The sequence below is a fragment of the Mauremys reevesii genome, linkage group 2 (genome assembly GCF_016161935.1).
Source record: "Mauremys reevesii isolate NIE-2019 linkage group 2, ASM1616193v1, whole genome shotgun sequence".
Lineage (NCBI taxonomy): Eukaryota > Metazoa > Chordata > Testudines > Geoemydidae > Mauremys > Mauremys reevesii.
Genome location: NC_052624.1, coordinates 167,926,117 through 167,944,855, shown reverse-complemented (window position 1 = coordinate 167,944,855; position 18,739 = coordinate 167,926,117). Strand labels below are relative to the sequence as shown.

General features: G+C 40.1%; 1 protein-coding gene across 4 annotated transcripts in view; it reads left to right on the top strand.

Moving 5' to 3' along the window:
* The window catches only part of BCL2 (BCL2 apoptosis regulator), a 128,189-nt gene that overhangs the window by 30,491 nt on the left and 78,959 nt on the right, over positions 1–18,739 (top strand). The window contains exon 3 of one of the 4 annotated variants that reach the window (XM_039525925.1): positions 4,140–4,197. The exons of the other annotated variants lie outside the window; for them this stretch is intronic. Within the exon in view, the coding sequence (XP_039381859.1) occupies positions 4,140–4,151 (12 nt within the window). The 3' untranslated portion in view covers positions 4,152–4,197. Of the gene's footprint in view, positions 1–4,139; positions 4,198–18,739 lie in introns of those variants that run through there. 4 annotated transcript variants of the gene reach the window in all.

Below are 18,739 nucleotides of genomic sequence, written 5' to 3'. Positions count from 1 at the left end.
ATGAAAGGAAATGAATGGCCTGGGCTAGCATCTTCCTGTTAATAAATTATAATACAAATTGTGAACTGAAATCAATTGGAATTGATTTTGCACAATGAAAGATTCTAATTTTCTGCCTTACGGTTTTCTCTTGTTTCTTACTTTGCAAGTACTACTGAAAGCCTGTGTGGTGAGAAACAAGTTGTGCTTCATATTCTAGAGCAGTGGTCTCCAAACTTTTTACGCCCAAGATCACTTTTTGAATCTAAGGGCAACCCAGGATCTATCCACCCCTTCCCCAAGGCCCTGCCCTTTCCCCAAAGCCCTGCCCCACTCACTCCATACTCCCCATCACTCGCTCTCCCCCACCCTCACTCACTTTCACCGGGCTAGGGTAGGGGGATGGGGTTCGGGGCTTGGGCCGTGGGGTTCGCACTGTGGGAGGGGGCTCTGGACTGAGCCTGGGGAAGGGAGGTGGGGTGTAAGAGGGGATGAGGGGTGCAAGCTCTAGAGGGGAGTTTGGGTGCAGGAGGGGTTACAGGATGCTGGCTCTGGGAGGGAGGTCAGAGCTGGGGCTTGGGGTGGAGGAGGAGGTTTGGGTACAGAAGGGGTATGGGGTGCTGGTTCCGGGCTATGGGTTGTGGTGACAGGAGGGAGTTTGGGGTGTTGGCTCTGGGAGGGAGCCCAGATTTGGGTTCGGCATGCAGGAGGGGATATGGGGTGCTGGCTCCGGGAGGGGGCTCAGGGATGGGGGTTTGGGGTGCAGCATCCTGCCAGGCAGCACTTACTTCCAGCGGCTCTCAGTCGGCGGTGGGCGCAGCAGGGCTAAGGCAGGCTCCCTGCCTACCCTGGCCCCACACCACTCCCGGAAGAGGCCAACGCACCCCTGCGGCCCCTGGAGGGGGGAGGCATGTGGCTCAGTGCATTGCCCCTCTCTGCAAGCACCACCCCTGCAGCTCTCCTGGCCAATGGGAGCTTTGGGGGCGATGCTTGCAGGCAGGAGCAGCGCGAAGAGGGAGACCCCTGCCCCCCGCTGCAGGGCCATGCTGACCGCTTTCGGAAGTGGCGTGGGGCTGGGACAGGGAGTCTGCCTTAGCGGCAGCCACGCTGCACCACTGGAGATTGCGATTGACTGGTTGGTGACCACTGTTCTAGAGAGACTCCTATTAATGTTCTAGGTTTGTAGGGAAGTGCAGTTTATTTGTGTGTATTTAGCATATCTATTACACTTACAGGATGACAGAGCTGTGTGTGTGTTTCACTATCTTTGTGTCTGTCTCCAAATGCTATCCTCAAATGAATGGAATGTTATTGTCAAATGTATCCAATTGCGTGGATGCAGCCTACAGAGCATTTAAGAACGAAAGAAGAGAAGGGTGGAGGAGACACAAAGAAGAGGAAAGAGAACCAGCTGATTTTCTGTGTTCAATGGACCCAGGAATATTTTAAATGGAAAGATTAGTGAATTCACTGAAATGTATCAGGAGGCCCTTGGTTATGAAAACATTTAATTTGATTGTTTGAGGTTATTCTATTCACCTGTGTAATATGAGTTGGATTCAGATTTATGGCTGGATTTAAGCTGCAAGTGTATTGGGAAGTGTACAGTGATATGCCCCCAAAGCTTGATTTGGATGGCCAATCCACACGCAAGAGAGAACCTGCCAATAGAGGCTTCAGGAGTTTTGACCTGATAGTCACTCCACTTTTTTTTTATAAAAAAGGAGCAGGATACTGACATTTTGGCAAGTGACAGTTGCCTGCATGTATGTAAATAGATAGCCGATAGATATGGTACCAGTAGATGGTGCTGAAGAATATGAAGCACAATTCTTGGGTTTTGGCGCTCATAACATCAGTGGAGTAGGCCATGGGACCTGAAGTTATGCAGTCTTGGAGCAACAAGAATATCACAACTGCAGTGGTCACCGTTATAATTCTGACATTTTCTGTTTGTTTGTTTTAAAGTAATTAGTGTTATTACCATAATATACACAGTACTAAGCATACACTGAAACCTCTTGCTCTGAAATTCTCATTACTTACACAATAAATAGAAATATTGTAATGGCTGCCAGCATAGGCGCCAACTGCTACTTGTAGTCAGAGAAATATCAGTGTCTGTTACCTGCTACTTGCTATGGGGACTAGCTTCCTCATGCTCTTCTATACGTAAAAAAAGTACTTATTTTGTTTTAGTGACTTTGCAGTTGTTATGCGCACGATCCAACTTCCATAAGACTCCCAATGACTTCAGTGCATTTTGGATCAGGTCCTAAGCCACCGTGTCCTGCTTGCTGTGCTCTTGCAAGTATTCCAGTGTACCAGGTTTCATAAGTGTTCATTACGTCACTGACAAAGTTAATTGCCATTTGAAGAAGAAAAGCTTCTACACATATAGAAAATGGTGTAACTTGAAATTGTTTCTTTAAAATAGATCCAGTGTGTTAGTAAAATACACATTTAGCAGTAAGATATCCATCCATATTTAGTTGTATGTGTTATAGGCCACAGAGAAAGGGTGATTATGTTCTTTCTATTTGTGTATTTACTACATACCTGCTAGCATAAATAGGGATATTTGGGAGTAAAGCAGGTACATAATTGACTCCATTGAACTAGCAGAGATCTTTGAAGGGACAAAGTAGAAAAACAGTGACTATTATGCTAAAATATAGGAACTGTTCTTCCTAAATTGGAATATTTGGCATATATTCTTGATATATTATATTCAGTCTACCTCTAGAATTAAATTTTCAGAACATGGCCTCCATTCATGGTCAAGCACATAGTCACTTGTAGATACAAACAGAATTTTACATGCAACGTCCCTCTCCCCTCATTTTCATTTGGGTTACACACAAACATAGCATTTTTTGCATGTAAAATGCTGCTATTTGTGTGCAGAGTGGCAGTGTACAAAAATCACATGTGCAAGTGATTTTTTTTGTTGTGTGCAGGTGGAGGCTGGATTGAAATTCCTTTGAAAATTTGGGACCAAATTCTGTGTTGGCAGAACTCCAGCAGTGGCATTCTGCCAGCAGAGAATTTATTCTTTGGTCCTTAAGGTACTTCTAGTAGATGTTCTACTTCTGATTTATTAGTAGCTTTTGATACAATTGACAGGATATTTATTTAACATCTGTCCTCCACATTTGGTATCTAAGGGTTTGCGCTCACATGGCTGACTTATACCTCACTAGTCAATTGTTTCAAGTTTTTGGCGATAAGAATTTCTTTGTTCTTCCAATTAGCACAGTGATGTTCTGCAGGACTTGGGAGTTGGGCCAAGTGCAGTTTTATTTACATTGACTGCCAGTTGGTGCTTTGATTACATTTTTCTGAAGACTGTCTACACATTTCATGATATTTAGCCACTGTCTATGACTGGACTCTTAGAATATTTTTTCTGAAAAGTGAACTAGAAATACATTTTTTAAACTAAATAAATATAGAAAGGTGTTTTGATGGCACCAATCATCAACAATATATATATATATATATATATAGATAGATAGATAGATAGATATAGCTAGATTTTTAAAATAATTCAGGTTTTAAGCAACATATTTGAAAGTTGTTTCTTGCTTTATTTGCCTGCCAGTACATGAATAGAGAGACTCAGATTTCTCAGGGGAATGAAATGGTTGCTAATGTATAGCTGTGACTTGTTAGGGTCAGCCACTTCCCAGTTTGGGCCACTAAATTTGGCCCAGCAGAGGCCTGTATTTCCCCTAGTAAGAGTTACTAAAATCACCAACACCTAAATCAGTGTAAGACATGGGCAGCTACTGGCATTGTTTGGATGTTAAAGACCCCATCAGCACTTGCAAGAGAAATTCAGTTCCCTGACTCAAGTATTAGCAATTTAAAAGGTTTTCAGTCCACCTTAAAACATGGACTAAACTGATATTTTTATTTGATTCTTTCTTTTCTTGTTTTAGGTGCTCCCCCCCCCTACAGTTTATCAGCATGATTTCTATTTCAGTAGTAAGAAACTCAGAGAAACTTTTTAAATAAGATTTATTATTTCCTTCTTATGGGCCAGATTCTGATACCTTTATTCATGCCAAGTGGTACCTTATTCTGCAGCTAGTGATGATCTTGATAGTCACCTCGATTTTGAGGAAGATGTTGACAATCATATTTTGTACTGATAGGTCTTCACATGACTCCATACACCAATTCAGGAAGAACAACATTTACTGCACTGGCCACAGAACCATGTGCCTAGTTGCACTGATTGAACTGCGTGTTGTTTCCATGCCTGGCTCTGTGTCTCTAGTTGCTCAGCGCAATTCTTCTCCAAGTCATGGGCACCTACCCTTATGGTATGGTGCCATGCATTACTATCAATTGCCAGTTGCTCAAATTCGAGTCAGAAATGTTCATTCTGTGCAGATTTTTGTTTCAAGGTATCTTTGAAGCATTTCATCTGCCCTGCATGTTTATGATTGCTGGAGCTTACTTTGGAATATCAGACTTGTTTTGATAAACAGATATCAGGCATATGAATTACATAGCCAGACTATGTCAATTAGTCAAATGATCAAATGAGCCTCGATGCTGACCGAATCGGCTTTCGCCAAGACTTCTGTACTGGAAGATCATTCCAGCCATTTGATACCCTATTTGTCGCAAATAGAAACTGTCAAGCTTTTTAATGCGCTGTTGATAACAGGACCATGTTTCACACTCGTAGAGCAATGTTGTGAGGACGACTATCTGCAGGCAAATATCAAAGTCTGTAATGTAGAATCCATGTTGCTTCCAGATTCAGTGATGGAGGAGACCACATTCGGTGCTGGCTTTCTTAATTTATGCATCCACTTCATAGTTGATTATTGTTTCATTGTTCAACATGGTAAGGTTGTTGAGGAGCTGTCTGATACATAACCTTGTTTTCATTTTGCTGATGGTGTGGCCAAAGTTACGAGCCACTGTAGCAAAGCTGTTTGTGAGATCTCATAATGCCACGTCAGAGCGCACCATCAAGGCACAGTCATTTGGTCCTCTTCAGCAAGTTTCATCTCACTCCAGCACCACAATGTCAATATGATATCGTTCAAGCTCTTGCGCAACCAGAGCAGTCCACCTGGCAGGATGATCAGTTTGGTTTGGATGATCAAGGATTGTAAGAACATTACATGTTACAACACAGAGATCAAAAGAAACTTTTCAAGGCTTGTTTGAATTTTGACCACATGAGGGGATGGCCACCATAAGCTGGTCAGGGCTTCTTGGGATGAGTAATTTTTAGGGCACCTTTTATAGCCCCCTCCTTGGATTGTGGTCGGCTGTACTGTTCCTGACTATAGCAGCATAGTTGATCAAGGTGCAGGACAACCAGAGTCTTGACCTGCCGGCTCAGGTTCACAACTATGACTCCCAGCAGTGTCCATTGCCTGTCACTTTCACCATTTCCCCCAATGCCGTGGGGCTTATTGAAGGTTGCATGAGAATTAGCTAAAAGTATACAAGCAGTTGCACACCGACTTGCACGCGCTTTCGGTCAATGAGACCATTTCCAGCAGCAAGGTGAACTGAGACAACTGAAAGACTTGCTGGCTCCAGGTTTATTTTTGGAGTGACCTTCTCGTAGATTAGTTGCCCAGACTAATGAGCCTGGTCTGCCTGGCCAGAGCCCTGTTAGCCAGGGTGTTTCAGAGTAAGTAGTATCACTGGAGTTGATTGGGCTATTTGAAGAATAACTCTTCAGCATGAGTAAAAGTATCTGAATCTAGCCCTATAGTTCCAAAAGAGTTTTTTATCTGTCTACAGCAAATGCTCTAGATAATTCACAGTGTGATTATTGTACTGGCCTTCTCAGTAGGCTTATTGCGTCTTTTCTCTTTGATTTGTAAACTATTCAGATTAGGTTACTTGCCTGTTTATTGTTGGCTCTATCACTTGACTTTTCATTCAGGAGTTTACACTGGATACCTTTGGTGACTTATACTGATGAGGTGAGTTGACCACAGGAATGGGAACCCTGCAATCCTGTCCCAACGCTGACTCACTGTTTGACCTTAAGCAACTTACTTACCTTTTCCCCCCTCAGTTTCTTCTTCTGGTCAAAGGGATTAATAGTTACCTCCCTCCCTCACCTGCATGTTGCAGTGATTGATTAATTAGTGTTTGGAAAGCTCTTTGAAATGTTAAAAATGAAAAGTATGAGGGATTATTATCCCCAAGTAAAATTTTCAAAAGCACCTTAGAGTCTCATTTTCAAAAGTGATTTTAGGTGTCTAAGTCTCACTGACTTTCAATGCATGAGGCTCCTGATAGCCTAAGTCACTTTTGAAAATGGGACACTCAGGTGCATTTGAAAATTTTATCCATGGATGATAATACTTGTCATGTTCAGTATTTCAAACACTAATTGATCATTGTAGCATCTATGTGAGGCAGGAAGGTGGTAACTGTTACTGTACAGAAGAGAAAACTGAGGAACTGACAAACAGACAAAACACTTCAAAATTTCAACTCAGAATGTTTCATTTCAGTCTAAAATGCTAAAACAAAATGTTTTGCCATTTCCAAATTCAAAGTTTTCAAAATGTTTTGTTCTCTAATAATAATTCAACTTTTTGTCCCAATTCAAGACAAAAACAGATGTTGACATATCAGAATTTAGAATCAATGTTTGTTTGGCATGAATCATAGTGTTTTCCCCTCAAATTTCCAGCATGTAACCTGAGGATAAGTACTGAATATTATGGGGATTTTCAGCTCAATCTGGTACTTAGTATACAAATTAAAATTAATTTAAAATTAGACCTTTTAAGGAAAAACATTTGCTTTGTGTATTACCTGTTTTCTGATCCTTCGAATGGCTGTTTTGTTATCCTTCATGCTCTCCACAGAGTTAAAATTCATTGTAAGCGAGTGATTGACATACATTTGAATAAATTGTGAAGGCACAAAACTTGACCTGGCTCTTTCCTTTCTTACCTCCAAATTTATGTTATATTGGGTCGCATTATATCGGGGTAGAGGTGTAAGTAGTAATTTCTCCCGGAGTTTGGTTCAACAGTATGGAATAAACCCAATTCAATTGAAATGAATGAATTTTGATCAAATTAATTATGCAGAATGTACACGGAGATCTATTTGAATGTTGGAATAATAGAAAATGTATACTGTTAGGACCAGATTCACTACTGGTATATAGAGAGTGCCTAGTGCAATAGCACACCAATCACTACTAGGATTTCTAGGCACTTCTGTAGTGCAAATAATAATAATAATGGATTTTTTACTTAAGTGGAGTTATTGCTTCTTTTACTGGTCATGAATTTGGCCTTTGTGTTTTGCCTGAAATTTAGAATGAAGCCAAAGGTGATCAATGTGCTGTTTAACATCAAGGTGACAAAATAGCTGGAGACAGCAGGGCACCTTTTCAGGGACCTCTCTTTTTTTTTTTTTTTTTTTTTGCTTGTGATTTTTAGAACTCTGAGATGTCGTTTATTTTGACACCTGGAGTTTTTCAGGCCATGTTTGTGTGGTTTGTGGGAAAGCATTAAAATGTGTTAAAAGTATAAGAGTGTGGTGTCTGAAGTTTTATTAGGAAGCTGTAGTTTATTATAAGTTATCCCAAGATTGTAAATAATATGTGAATTTAGAAATTCTGACCATAAAATTTTGGTGCATTTTTAGAAGCTTCACTGAGCTCAAAATGGAATTTAAAATTAGCATTTAATTTGCAGTTTACAGGAATGCTGTTGAGTCCACTAGGCCTGAATTTAGAAGTCCCAGAAACAAAAACATAAAACCTTAATTTCTACAAGAATATTTAGCTAACAGTTTCAGCAGTAATACTTGATGTCTACAGCAAAATAACAGAGCCACTAAATGTTATTAAATCATAGCAATTGTGGCTGATTTAAATCCCAACCCATGTGGAGGCGCCTCCTGATTCTGACAGAACTCTGCAGGGGTCACAAGGGTTCACATTAACGGCTCCCAGTGCAGCTGGGCCTTTAGCACACATCAAGGTTTATTTTTCTATATAAATGGCCAAAAAGTCAGTATGATTCTTGCCTTTTAAAAATTATGTAGATGCTCAATAAAGATGAGACAATAAAAACAATGTGAGTGAGTGGACTTTTAGGCCCATACTTTTCCAATAAATAAATAATGTAAAGTGGCCTGAATAGTTTTTTCGCACTGATTGACTTATGAAATGGTGTAACTACTACCAAATTCAGTTTAATAAAACCCAGTGTACTCAAGCTTGTACAAGTTTACCAGTTTAAAACCTCACCTTTTCACCCAGTTCTTCCTACGTTCCCCTCATTTGTGTAAATACTCTAACTCACATTATTATTACTTATTATTTACGGTGCTCTAGTGCAGTGGTTTTCAAACCGTGGGTCATGACCCAGAACTGGGTCGCAGAATGGAAGGGACTGGGTCACAGCAGCTCTGGTTAGCACCGTCACCTGTGCACCTCCACCCAGGGTCTGGACCTGATGCTGGCCACTTCCGAGGCACAGCGCAGTCTGTGGTGCCAGGACAGGCGGGAAGCCTGCCTCTGCACCCTGGCTGCACCGCTGACCAGGAGCTGCTGGAAGTAAGCCCGCACCCTAACCCCCTGCCCCAGCCCTTAGCCCCCATCCCAATCCAGAGCCCCTTCCTGCACCCCAAACAGCTCATCCCCGGCCCCACCCTGAGCCTGCACCACCAGCCTAGAGCTCTGACCCCCCTCCCTCACCCCAACCTCCTTCCTTAGTCCAGAGCCCTCTCCCACGCCCTTGGGACGGAGGTGGAGGGTAATAGGAGCCTATATAAGAAAAAGACCCAAAAATCGAAACTGTCCCTATAAAATCGGGACATCTGATCACCCTAGCCCCGCTTTGCCCCCAGCCCAGTTCCGCCCCCAGCTGCAGCTCCCCTCCGACCCCTGCTCCCGCAACAGCTCCATTCTGCCCCCTGCTCTGCCCCCAGCCCAGTGCTGCCCTTATTTCCTCTCCACCCCCAGGCCAGCTCCTCCTCTAGCCCCAGCTCCTGCCTCATCCTCAGTTCTGCCCCCAGCTCCACCGACAGCCCAAGCTCCTCTGCTGAGCCAACTGTGCAGTAATGGATTACTGGAAAGGGGGTGTGTAATAGGAAAAGCTTTTGTGTACCACTGCTCTAGTGCATACAGGCCCCGGTCAAGATTGGTAGCCTATTGTGTGAAGTACCGTATAAACATACAGGTAGAGACAGTCCCTGCCCTGAAGAGCTTAAGGTTGGGTCTATACTAGAATTTTTTGGTGGTATAGTAGTATCACTCAGGGGCATGTTTTTCTTTTTTTTATACTGGCAAAACTCTTAGTGTAGAGGCTGTTATACTGGGGAAAAATGCTTTTGCGGATATAGCTTATTTCACATGGGAAACTGGTAGTATAAGCTATATCAGCAAAAGCACATAACCTGCGTCTATGCTAGGAAGCTTTGCTGGTATAGCTCTGCTAGCAAACTTTTTCTAGTGTAGAGATGGCCTCAGCCTGGGCTATTAAAAATACAAGATATGTTACAGATTAGAGGGCATACAGCTGAATAGTAGCATTGGTGTACCAGGACCCAGCACAGAGGTTTATTGTTAAGATAGAGAGGGAACTTAGAGTTCTAGTCTCAAAAGCCTGCAATGGGTACTAAAAGGAGGGACTGGGAATGATTATGTGAAAAGGTGGGTCAGTATTCAGATATTAGTTGAGGCCTCTAGGTGTTATCTCAATCCAATAATTAGAATTTAAATTTTCTCCATAACATTATATTTAGCAGACTGGTAAAGGATTGTTTTATGATACAACCAACTTCTCCTGCCCATTCCCTGCTTTCCCCTGAAAAATGAGTCAACAGAAGTGGTAGGAGTTGTTTTGTAATTAGGTCCCTAGCTGCTTACTGGACTGATTAAGTTGTGTTTTGTAATAATATGAAGTTATTTTGTTAGCAGACTTTACTTTCCAAGTCTTTTCCCCCTTCCAGCACCCCAAGGTACAGCTTTACTGGATCAGTTACCATCTGCTCCAGTGTTTGCATTTAGCCTGCAGGGCCTGTGATCTCAGAAATATTTCCTGTAAATGGAATCTCTCATGCCAGGCCTGTCACACAATAGATATATAATTGGATAAATCCTAAACTGGAAACTACAAACAATAATAATAATAAAAAAAAATATTGTACTGTACGTGGTCCATGAATCTCTCCAAAATGGGATGTTTGTTTACATATGAAACTTAAGTATATTTTTCTTTTTTGTTTTTTAACAATAATGGAATTAATTTAATAGCTAAATTCAGTGGTGCATTTTTTCCATTCAGCATCTAACCTAAGCAGCTTGCTGTGTTTTAGTGGAACAGTATATTATAGTGCAGAGAAATTTACCTCACAATAGGTCTCAGTTCTACTCTTGGACATCTGTTTGAACTTGTGCATCTATATACTAAGCTTGAACACACATGTCCTGCCAATGATTTTTAGAAGATACCAGACTAGATGGTGTGATGTGAGCATGATTGAGCCTGAGGCGAAAAGAATGGGAAAAATCCAGGCTGCCCTCGTACTATTCAACAAAAAACTGTTTTATTTTTTTTTTAAATTGCAAACTATATATCAATGTTTTTGGGGTTTGGTTTCTAAAAAATGAAGTGATTTTTAGTCCTTATTAAAAGTGACAGATCGATAGCCTTGGAGATTGAAGTCCTCTGTTTATTATCCTCAGAATGTATACAGCAGGGCAGTGACATTACAAACTTCTGCACATTGTCCCATTAACGGACTTCACCGATGGAACTGAGGGTAATTCAGATTTCATGCTGATTTTTAGATTCTCTGCTAAGACTGCCAGCAAAGTGCTAATTGGTTTGAACTGTGGACGTGTCCTCTTTGACCTGGACTGAGACCACTTATGCAGTGAGATGGGCACCATTTTACAAAAGAGATTATCCCAATTCCATGTTGTATACCATCCTTCTTTACTAATAGCTTTAGTATTCATCTCTGCTAAGGCTCATAGTTTTCCCAAGCAGCGTGAAACTGATCTGATTCTTGTCAGTCTTATTGATTCCCACGGAATTTTTAATGGCAGTGGGAAAATGATCCGTCTGTGACTTCAGTCTGCTGCTGCTTCAAAAAGTTATAAACCATGGCAGCAGCACTAGTGCCATGTGTTTGCAGACTCAGGAAGACAGCGCGTCATTGGTTCACATTATCAAGGCAGTGTCACAGCTGGAAACTTAAAACAATTGAAACTTAAATACTACAGAAATTCATAGTTTAGATTTAGCCTTCCTGGTTAACCAGGGAAATTTTTTCACTTTACCACAGGATGAGTGAATTATTAAGACTGTGCTCATGCTGTTATTCCAGTAGTAACCAGTTTACAAATATATTTTCTCTTTCATTTGAGTGAGTGAGAATACTGTGCACTAGTCATAATTTGAAGGCACTGTTCTGAGATGCACAACAGAGCATCACAAAAGAAATTGAATTTACCTTCAGTGAAGGAGAGTAATTGGGTTTTATACTTTAAAAAATCCCCAACCAGAAGGCTCATCTGTCTCTGACAGATAAAGGAATTGAGTTAGAATCTGAGCACCCTAACTGAAAGTAATAATAGTAATAATAAAGGGACTGCTCTGTATATTTTTCCAAACAGACTGTCATTTATGTACTATTCTAGGCTTATTTATGATAAATGTTGATCAAAGCACCAGAATAAACCATTGAATCCTTTTAAATTCCAGGATAAAAGGATTAAATTTTATCAATGTAGCTCATCCGCCTAGCTGTCTGCCTTTTTTTCTTGCATGGTTTTTTTTGGAACTTTAAAAGCCTCTTATTTTGGATTTTATGTTTAGCATGGCCAACACTGTCAAAACTGAGGATGAAATCCTGTCTTGACTGAGGTCAATAACAATTTTCCTACTGACTTCAGTGATGCCAGTATTTTACCCACAATGCCTTTTAGGCTCCTAAATCCATATTCAGTCACCTAATTAAAGTGGCCTGATTGTCAGAGGTGTTTTTCACCTGCAGCTTCCATTGAGTTCAGTCTGCACTGCAGGTCAATACTGTCCTAAACTGTCTAAAAAAACCACCTTAATACTTCGTGTAAAAACAGGGACAATACTTTCTCAGAGGTGCTGTATGAGGGTTCGTGTTTGTACCATACTTTAAAGATGTGAACTGTTATGTATTATTATGTAAGTTACAATATCATCGGAGACTTTGATTGTAGCATCTTACTAGTTTCTGTTAAAGTTTCTATGCAGTACTGATACCCTTTGAGAGCATAGTTTTTCTTCCTTACTCTGTGTGATTGTATTTTTTTTTAATGGTTGATAGATACATAATAGTTGTAGGCAACCTTGGGTTTTATATAAATATAATTCTCTTTTCATGTTAATGCACAAATAGGATATACTGTATTATTAGATTTAACATTGTGTATTAAATATAAAAACACTTTAACCCCAAAGAAAATTGAAATATAGTTTTGTTTTATCTGAAGAGGTATAATTGATTGTGTTAAGAGAATTCAGTGCAAGCTTTTGTCTCTCAGGCCTCATTACAGTAGTATCTGAGCGCCTCCTATACAAAGAATTAGCCTGACAACACCTCTGTGAGGTAAGGAAGATAACAGAAATGCTGTTATCTCCTTTTTACAGATGGAGGGCCAGATCCTCATCTCCAGCTTTGGCTACTTTGTGCTGTCTCAGCTGCACAAAGCAGCTGTAAAGCATTCCTAAAGGAGTACCTGAGCATTCCCTACGGCAGAGGGCAGTCCTCAGATGGGTTAGACTGAATCTGTGCCACTCACTTTCCTGCCCCCTTCATTACGGGTTGGAGGGGATAGGACAGAGCATACACAGTGTTATTTACAGTAGCCCCTTAAACTGCTCTATGTTACTCTGGGGGCCATTCTGCTTAGCTGCTCTAAGGGTAAACATGGTGCATTTGAGAATGTGGTGCAGAAAATGGAGATACAGAAAAATTAAGGCCCCAGTCCTTCCACATCATGCTTCACTTTAGTGGAAATCTTAGAGTAACAAAGTGACTTACCCAAGATCACATAGAAAGTAGGTGGCAGAGCCAGGAACTCAACCCACATCTTCTAAGATCTAGACCAATGCCTTAACCACAAGACTATCCTACCTTTACCCCCCCCCCAAAAAAAAAACCAACCCAAAACAAAACAAAAAAAAATCCAAAACCCCTCAACTATTTTATGTGTTTATTTCTTGTATCTTATGTGACAAATTCTGCCCTGGTTTACATCTCATATAACTGATTAAAATCAATGGAGTTACACAGGATACAAGTCATGGTACAATCTTTCTCTTTGAGTTTACTGTCAATCTATATAATTCTATTGCTAGGACTCCTCATAAAACATCTTGCTGTGTTAATTAACACATTTATCTCTATTTAAAAAGCACTTGCCTAGAGAGAGAACTGAGGACAGATTTATGCCCCTTTAATTAGTTTGCTTCAAAACAAGCTGCCCTTGACTTATTGGTTCATAAAGAGACTTGCATTCTTACTCCACATAGCCTTGGTAGTCTGTACTCCCTCATTCTAGTTAACATATCTCTGTATGTCATCAGTTTGGTCATTTCAGTGTCTGCTTTGACTAATAATATGGATTAGCAGTGCAGGATCTGTTGACCACAAATGAGCAATCAAAAGTTGTGGACTAATACTTGTAGTTGGATATACCCAAGTATGAATTTCCAACTCTGAAATATACAGTGTTTGCTGTTCTCTCATTTTACCCCCAGCTACTTAATACATTTGACGTGGTTTCTAGTCAGTTATATTTGTAATTTATATATGCATGTGTGATTACTGGTACAGAAAGCTTGGAAAGTACCTATTGCTAGTACTTCACATGGTTACTAAACAACAATGTAATTGCTGAAACTCCAGTAATAAGGGACTACATGGTGAGTCGAGCTACATGCCTGCACAAGGGAGTGAGAACTAGGTTCTGGGCACACAGGAGTAAGTGGGGGCTGCTACCCATCTCCCCAGAATAAGGATATGGGGAGCAGGCAGGGCATGGAATGGGCAAAGACTCTGCATTCCTCGTGCTTGCCAGTATATCTGAAATAGCAAGCGGGGAGTTGTAATTTGCTGTTAGAATAGGCCAGTAGCAAAACGACTGCCCTTTATTACTCCACCTCAGTGGAGCAAAGGGAAGTAGGAAAGGAGTTGTGTCTCAGCCAGCATAATGCTTTCTGGTGCTACTGCTAGTGGGTGCAGTATATGCACCACCTATTGCTCAAGGCACAGTCCAGCCTTAATTGAATCTGAATTTGGAGCCACATCCTGTTCCCATTGAAGTGAGTGGGTGTTTTGTCACTGGCTTTGTTGGGAGCAGGATTGAGCCTCTAAGCTGTGGAAATATTGTAAATTTTATGGTTTTACTTACTATAAATTAGCCTCTGTAATAAGTGAAAAGTCCAGAAATAAAGGGATATAAATACTTGCAATTGTGAGCAGTATCAATTTCAAGAGACATTTAAGTGAGGGTTTTAGCCTTCAGATTAACATTACCACTTATCTCATCCTACTGGTTATTTTCACTGCCCTTCTAATCTGGAGATAAAAATTCCTAAATGGTTTTTTCTGTGTTTTATTTCTTTTTCCATGATAATCAGTTCTATTCTGACTGAAAATGAAGCCAATTATCAAGAACAATAAATAAAAAGAATTGCATATTGCTTTCTTCCCAGTGGAAGAAAAAGGAATATGTTGATACAGAACAAAGTTGGTTGCCAAGTATGAAGTACCAAAGGCAATGAGGAAGAACACAGGCCCCATCCTAACTGAGAAGCTCTAAGCACAATGAAAATACACCGTACTGATGTCAGACATTAAAATATTCATAATTGCACAAAAATAATTGCAATGGATTGAAAATGTTTACAGAATATGCCAATCCTGTGAGTTAAAGAGGAATGGAAGCAAGAAAAGCATTTTGTGCTCAATCGTCAGTGGAAGTTTTGTAATTAATGTCTCTTACATAAGGTCCAATCCTGCATTATGATGAATATATCTGATGTTGTATTCAGTTCCTTTAATTCTGAGGCCTGTGGGGTGGAAATCGTTTAGCATTTTGTAGGAGTATTCACTGAAATAATTATTCCCCGACCTAAAATTTAGACAAGGACCAAAGCAATGCTGTGTAATTGGAGATGCACTACAATTTGTTAACAAGGATAAACTCTGTGTCACCAGTCCAAAGGCTTGGCTGATGCTTACACAAAATGGTATTGTCTAGGAGACCTGGATTTGGGAGTTCTTTTAGCATTTCATTAGCTCTGACCAGCTAAGCTAAGAGCATCATAGACAACAGATTTTGGAGAAAGTATCAGTTCTGAACCTTCATTTCCACCCAGTCTGCTTCCATAAGCCACTGGCTGTGGAACCATTATAGTTCTTAGGAAGTAATTCATCTAATGAGAAGACTTTGTATTGGTCCATATTCAGCATACATAGCTATTGGAGGAGGAGAAAGGGTTATTAAGAGAATGAGAATAGCAGTTTAGCATAATAGAGGTGGGTTAAAACCCTGTAATCTTTCTTGGATAGAACTGCCCTCTACAAGATGTAGTCGATTAGAAGAAACCCTTTAGCATTTTTACTTGGATGAGACATTGGAAAAATCTGTTATCTATCACAAGTCCCATTCAACAAAAAGAGTAAGAGAAAATAATAAAAAAACAGATCTTTAACATAGTCTTATGAAAAGTAATTTTGAAAACGTCTAAATATAATACTGGACCTATTTTTTAAAGCTGGACTCAGTGCATGGGTACCCTGCATTTTGTATCTTCTGTATGCCTCACAGCCAGCTGCCTAAATAGGAATGTACTTGAATGCATATGGTATCCAGGCCTCCCAAATAAATGGGCACAAGCTTTTATCTAATATGCACATTTTAATACCTGTTTGTGGTGTAAAAACAGATTATTTTTTGTCTGCTCTTCACATTTTGCATGGCTTACTCATTGTGTGAGCCATAAAAATGTAGCCCATTATATCTTCTTCTTTTTGTTTCTATTTATATTTCTGGATATGAATTCCTGTGTTATTTATTGCCTAAAGTGCTAGTGAGATCAATAAGAAAACAAATAAATCAGAAACCAAAATATAACAAGGCCTTCCTAAACATATTTTTGGTATGAAAAGAGCTTTATGGCAGTTTTTGAGCTGAATATGAGGTGTCTCATGATCTTAAATAACAGGCTAACATTTCTTTGAAACAAGATCTAAATTTATGCAAATTTCTTCTAGATCGGTGTATCAAAAACTATAAATGGGTACTCCATGTCATACAGAAACTTTCGTGAATGGAATTTTAACTGTCCATTGATATCCCCCTTCCCCACCCCCCCGGTAAGCTTGACATTTGATGGTTTGATGTTGGCGTTACTATGTCTTTGTGTTTGACTGAAATTTGTTGACCCAATGGAAACAACGCACTTTAATCTTAAAAAGGTGGCTTAGATGTGAGTGGCAAAAGACCGCTACACATGCACTTTTTGTGCCTATTGCCAGGCTCAAATGATCTGCTGTATCATTTGTGTATGTTACTGATGGGTTTTGCAAGTGTACTTTTGATCCTGTGAGTGTGCAGGTGATGGCATCTCTTACTTGTGTGCACATAGGTGACACTGTATGAAAAGTGCATCTGCAAAGTTGCACATGTGCATGTGGAAGTCTGGTTAAGGTCTCATTGAAAATCAGGCCTAATCCATATGTATTTTAGGGAAAGCTATCAGTTTAAAAAAATCAGTTGTCATATTTGCTTTAGTGAGTTTTATACTGGTCATTATTGCTGGATTCATGCCTTTTCAGATTGAAGTGCTCTATTTATTCACAAACTGTATATAACACAGGCAGTGATAATTCAGACATCCCCATACTTACCTTCCTCTGGTCCTGAACCTGGACATAAAAGGACCATTTCCAGGATTTAGTGGCAGCTTAATTTGTATCTCTGTTTAGCCCTTGGCATCTTCATGAACTGTGGTGATGGTTTTGTGATGAGGACCCCTATCTTCTTAGAAATCAACTGAGACCACCAATTTGCATCAAAAGGCCAGCAGCAAATAACATTTGGTCTTTGCTGACCCAGGTCAAACTTGAATAGGGACCCTGGAAGTGAATAGTCCCACACCACACTCCCTGAGCTATCCTGGTCCCTCATCATATCAATTACTAGTTACAGAAATGTGTACTTTGTGATTTTTTCCCCCCATTCATATAACCAGTTACCCTTTATATTTGTTTCTTTTAATTTGTGTACCACAGTGAATAAAAAGCCCTATACCATAAAAAAAGAAAAAGATGGAGTCTTTTACAACATTGCACTACACTTGTGCAGAGAAGAGGAGAAAGAGGAGCATTTATTAGCTATTATATTAATTGTATTTATATAGCACCGGAAGTGTAGAGGTATAGAGTAATACACGCTCCCAGGCTTGAAGTACTAAAGGAGCACCTTATTCACATGCAGTGTAAATGAATATTTTGCCACTCACAGTATTTAAACAAGAATTTAGAAATTAATTTGTCGTCATATGACGGGGGGAAAAGGGCCAATATAGTTTTGGGCTGCTTATGTGGAGGCACGAAAGGCAATAATCTCTTCCTATAAAGGTTCTAGTGCAACTGCACTTGGAAAATTTCATTCACTTCTTGGCACTTCACTATCAGAAATATATAAAGCAAAGGAATTATTTAAGGTGGCTGCAGGAAGTTCAAGTAGGAGTGATGGGATGAAATTAGGATAGTAAAATTTAGGCTGAAAACAGGAAAATCTTCACTCTTTGGCTGAGATTTCTTAGGCTGTGAAATTGTCTCTCAAGGGAAGTGATGTATATCACAGCATTTGGGATATTTAAAACTAGATTCAAATGTCTTGGTGCAGGATTGGGGCTCCAAGCTAATACAAATAAATAAATAATAAGATTGGACTTTTAAAACTATAGTAAATGTAGAAGCATAGGGAAAACCCCTGCAGTGCCGGAGATAGATGGATTATTATTTTAGTGTCTCAGTCTTGATCCCTATCCTATCCCTTAGCCTACTGCATGTGAATATCAAGACTCCGCCTCCTCTTTTCCAACCACTGGCCCTAATAGGATCATTGCTTTCAAGGAGAACAATGCTGAACCATTGTGTAGCTGTTAGTTGGTGTAGGGGAAGCCCAACACAAAGAGAGAGTTCAAGAAGCAAGACCCATCTATCAATCTTAGCTACTTAGATTCCCCCATTACTATAGAATCTGCAAACCTCACAATCTTTAATGTATTTATCCTTACAATAACCCTATAAGGTAAGGAAATACTATTTTAACCCATTTTACAGATAAGGAATCCTCAAAGATCTTGAAAGGTAAACTCCCTAAGGAACTTGCCCAAGGTCACACAGGAAGTTTTAGCAGAACTACTGAGGTCTCCTGAATCACAAGCTAGCACCCTGACCACTGGGCCATGCTTTCTGTCCTTACCTATACATGGCAAATGGGGCAAGCAAAACTCTGAAACATTATAGGGACAATTTAAAATGTTTGCATTATTATTTCACTGCTGATCATGTTATCAGCAACAGTATCCAGCTATTCTTGGATCGCTGGTGGAATTTAAGTAGGGCATCACCATGTTTTCATCCCTGTAAGTCAAGTTTCTCAAGTCAGTATTTTTAGTCAAGACTTCAGCTCTGGAAAGATAGTTTAATACAGGATGAATGCATTTGTGTG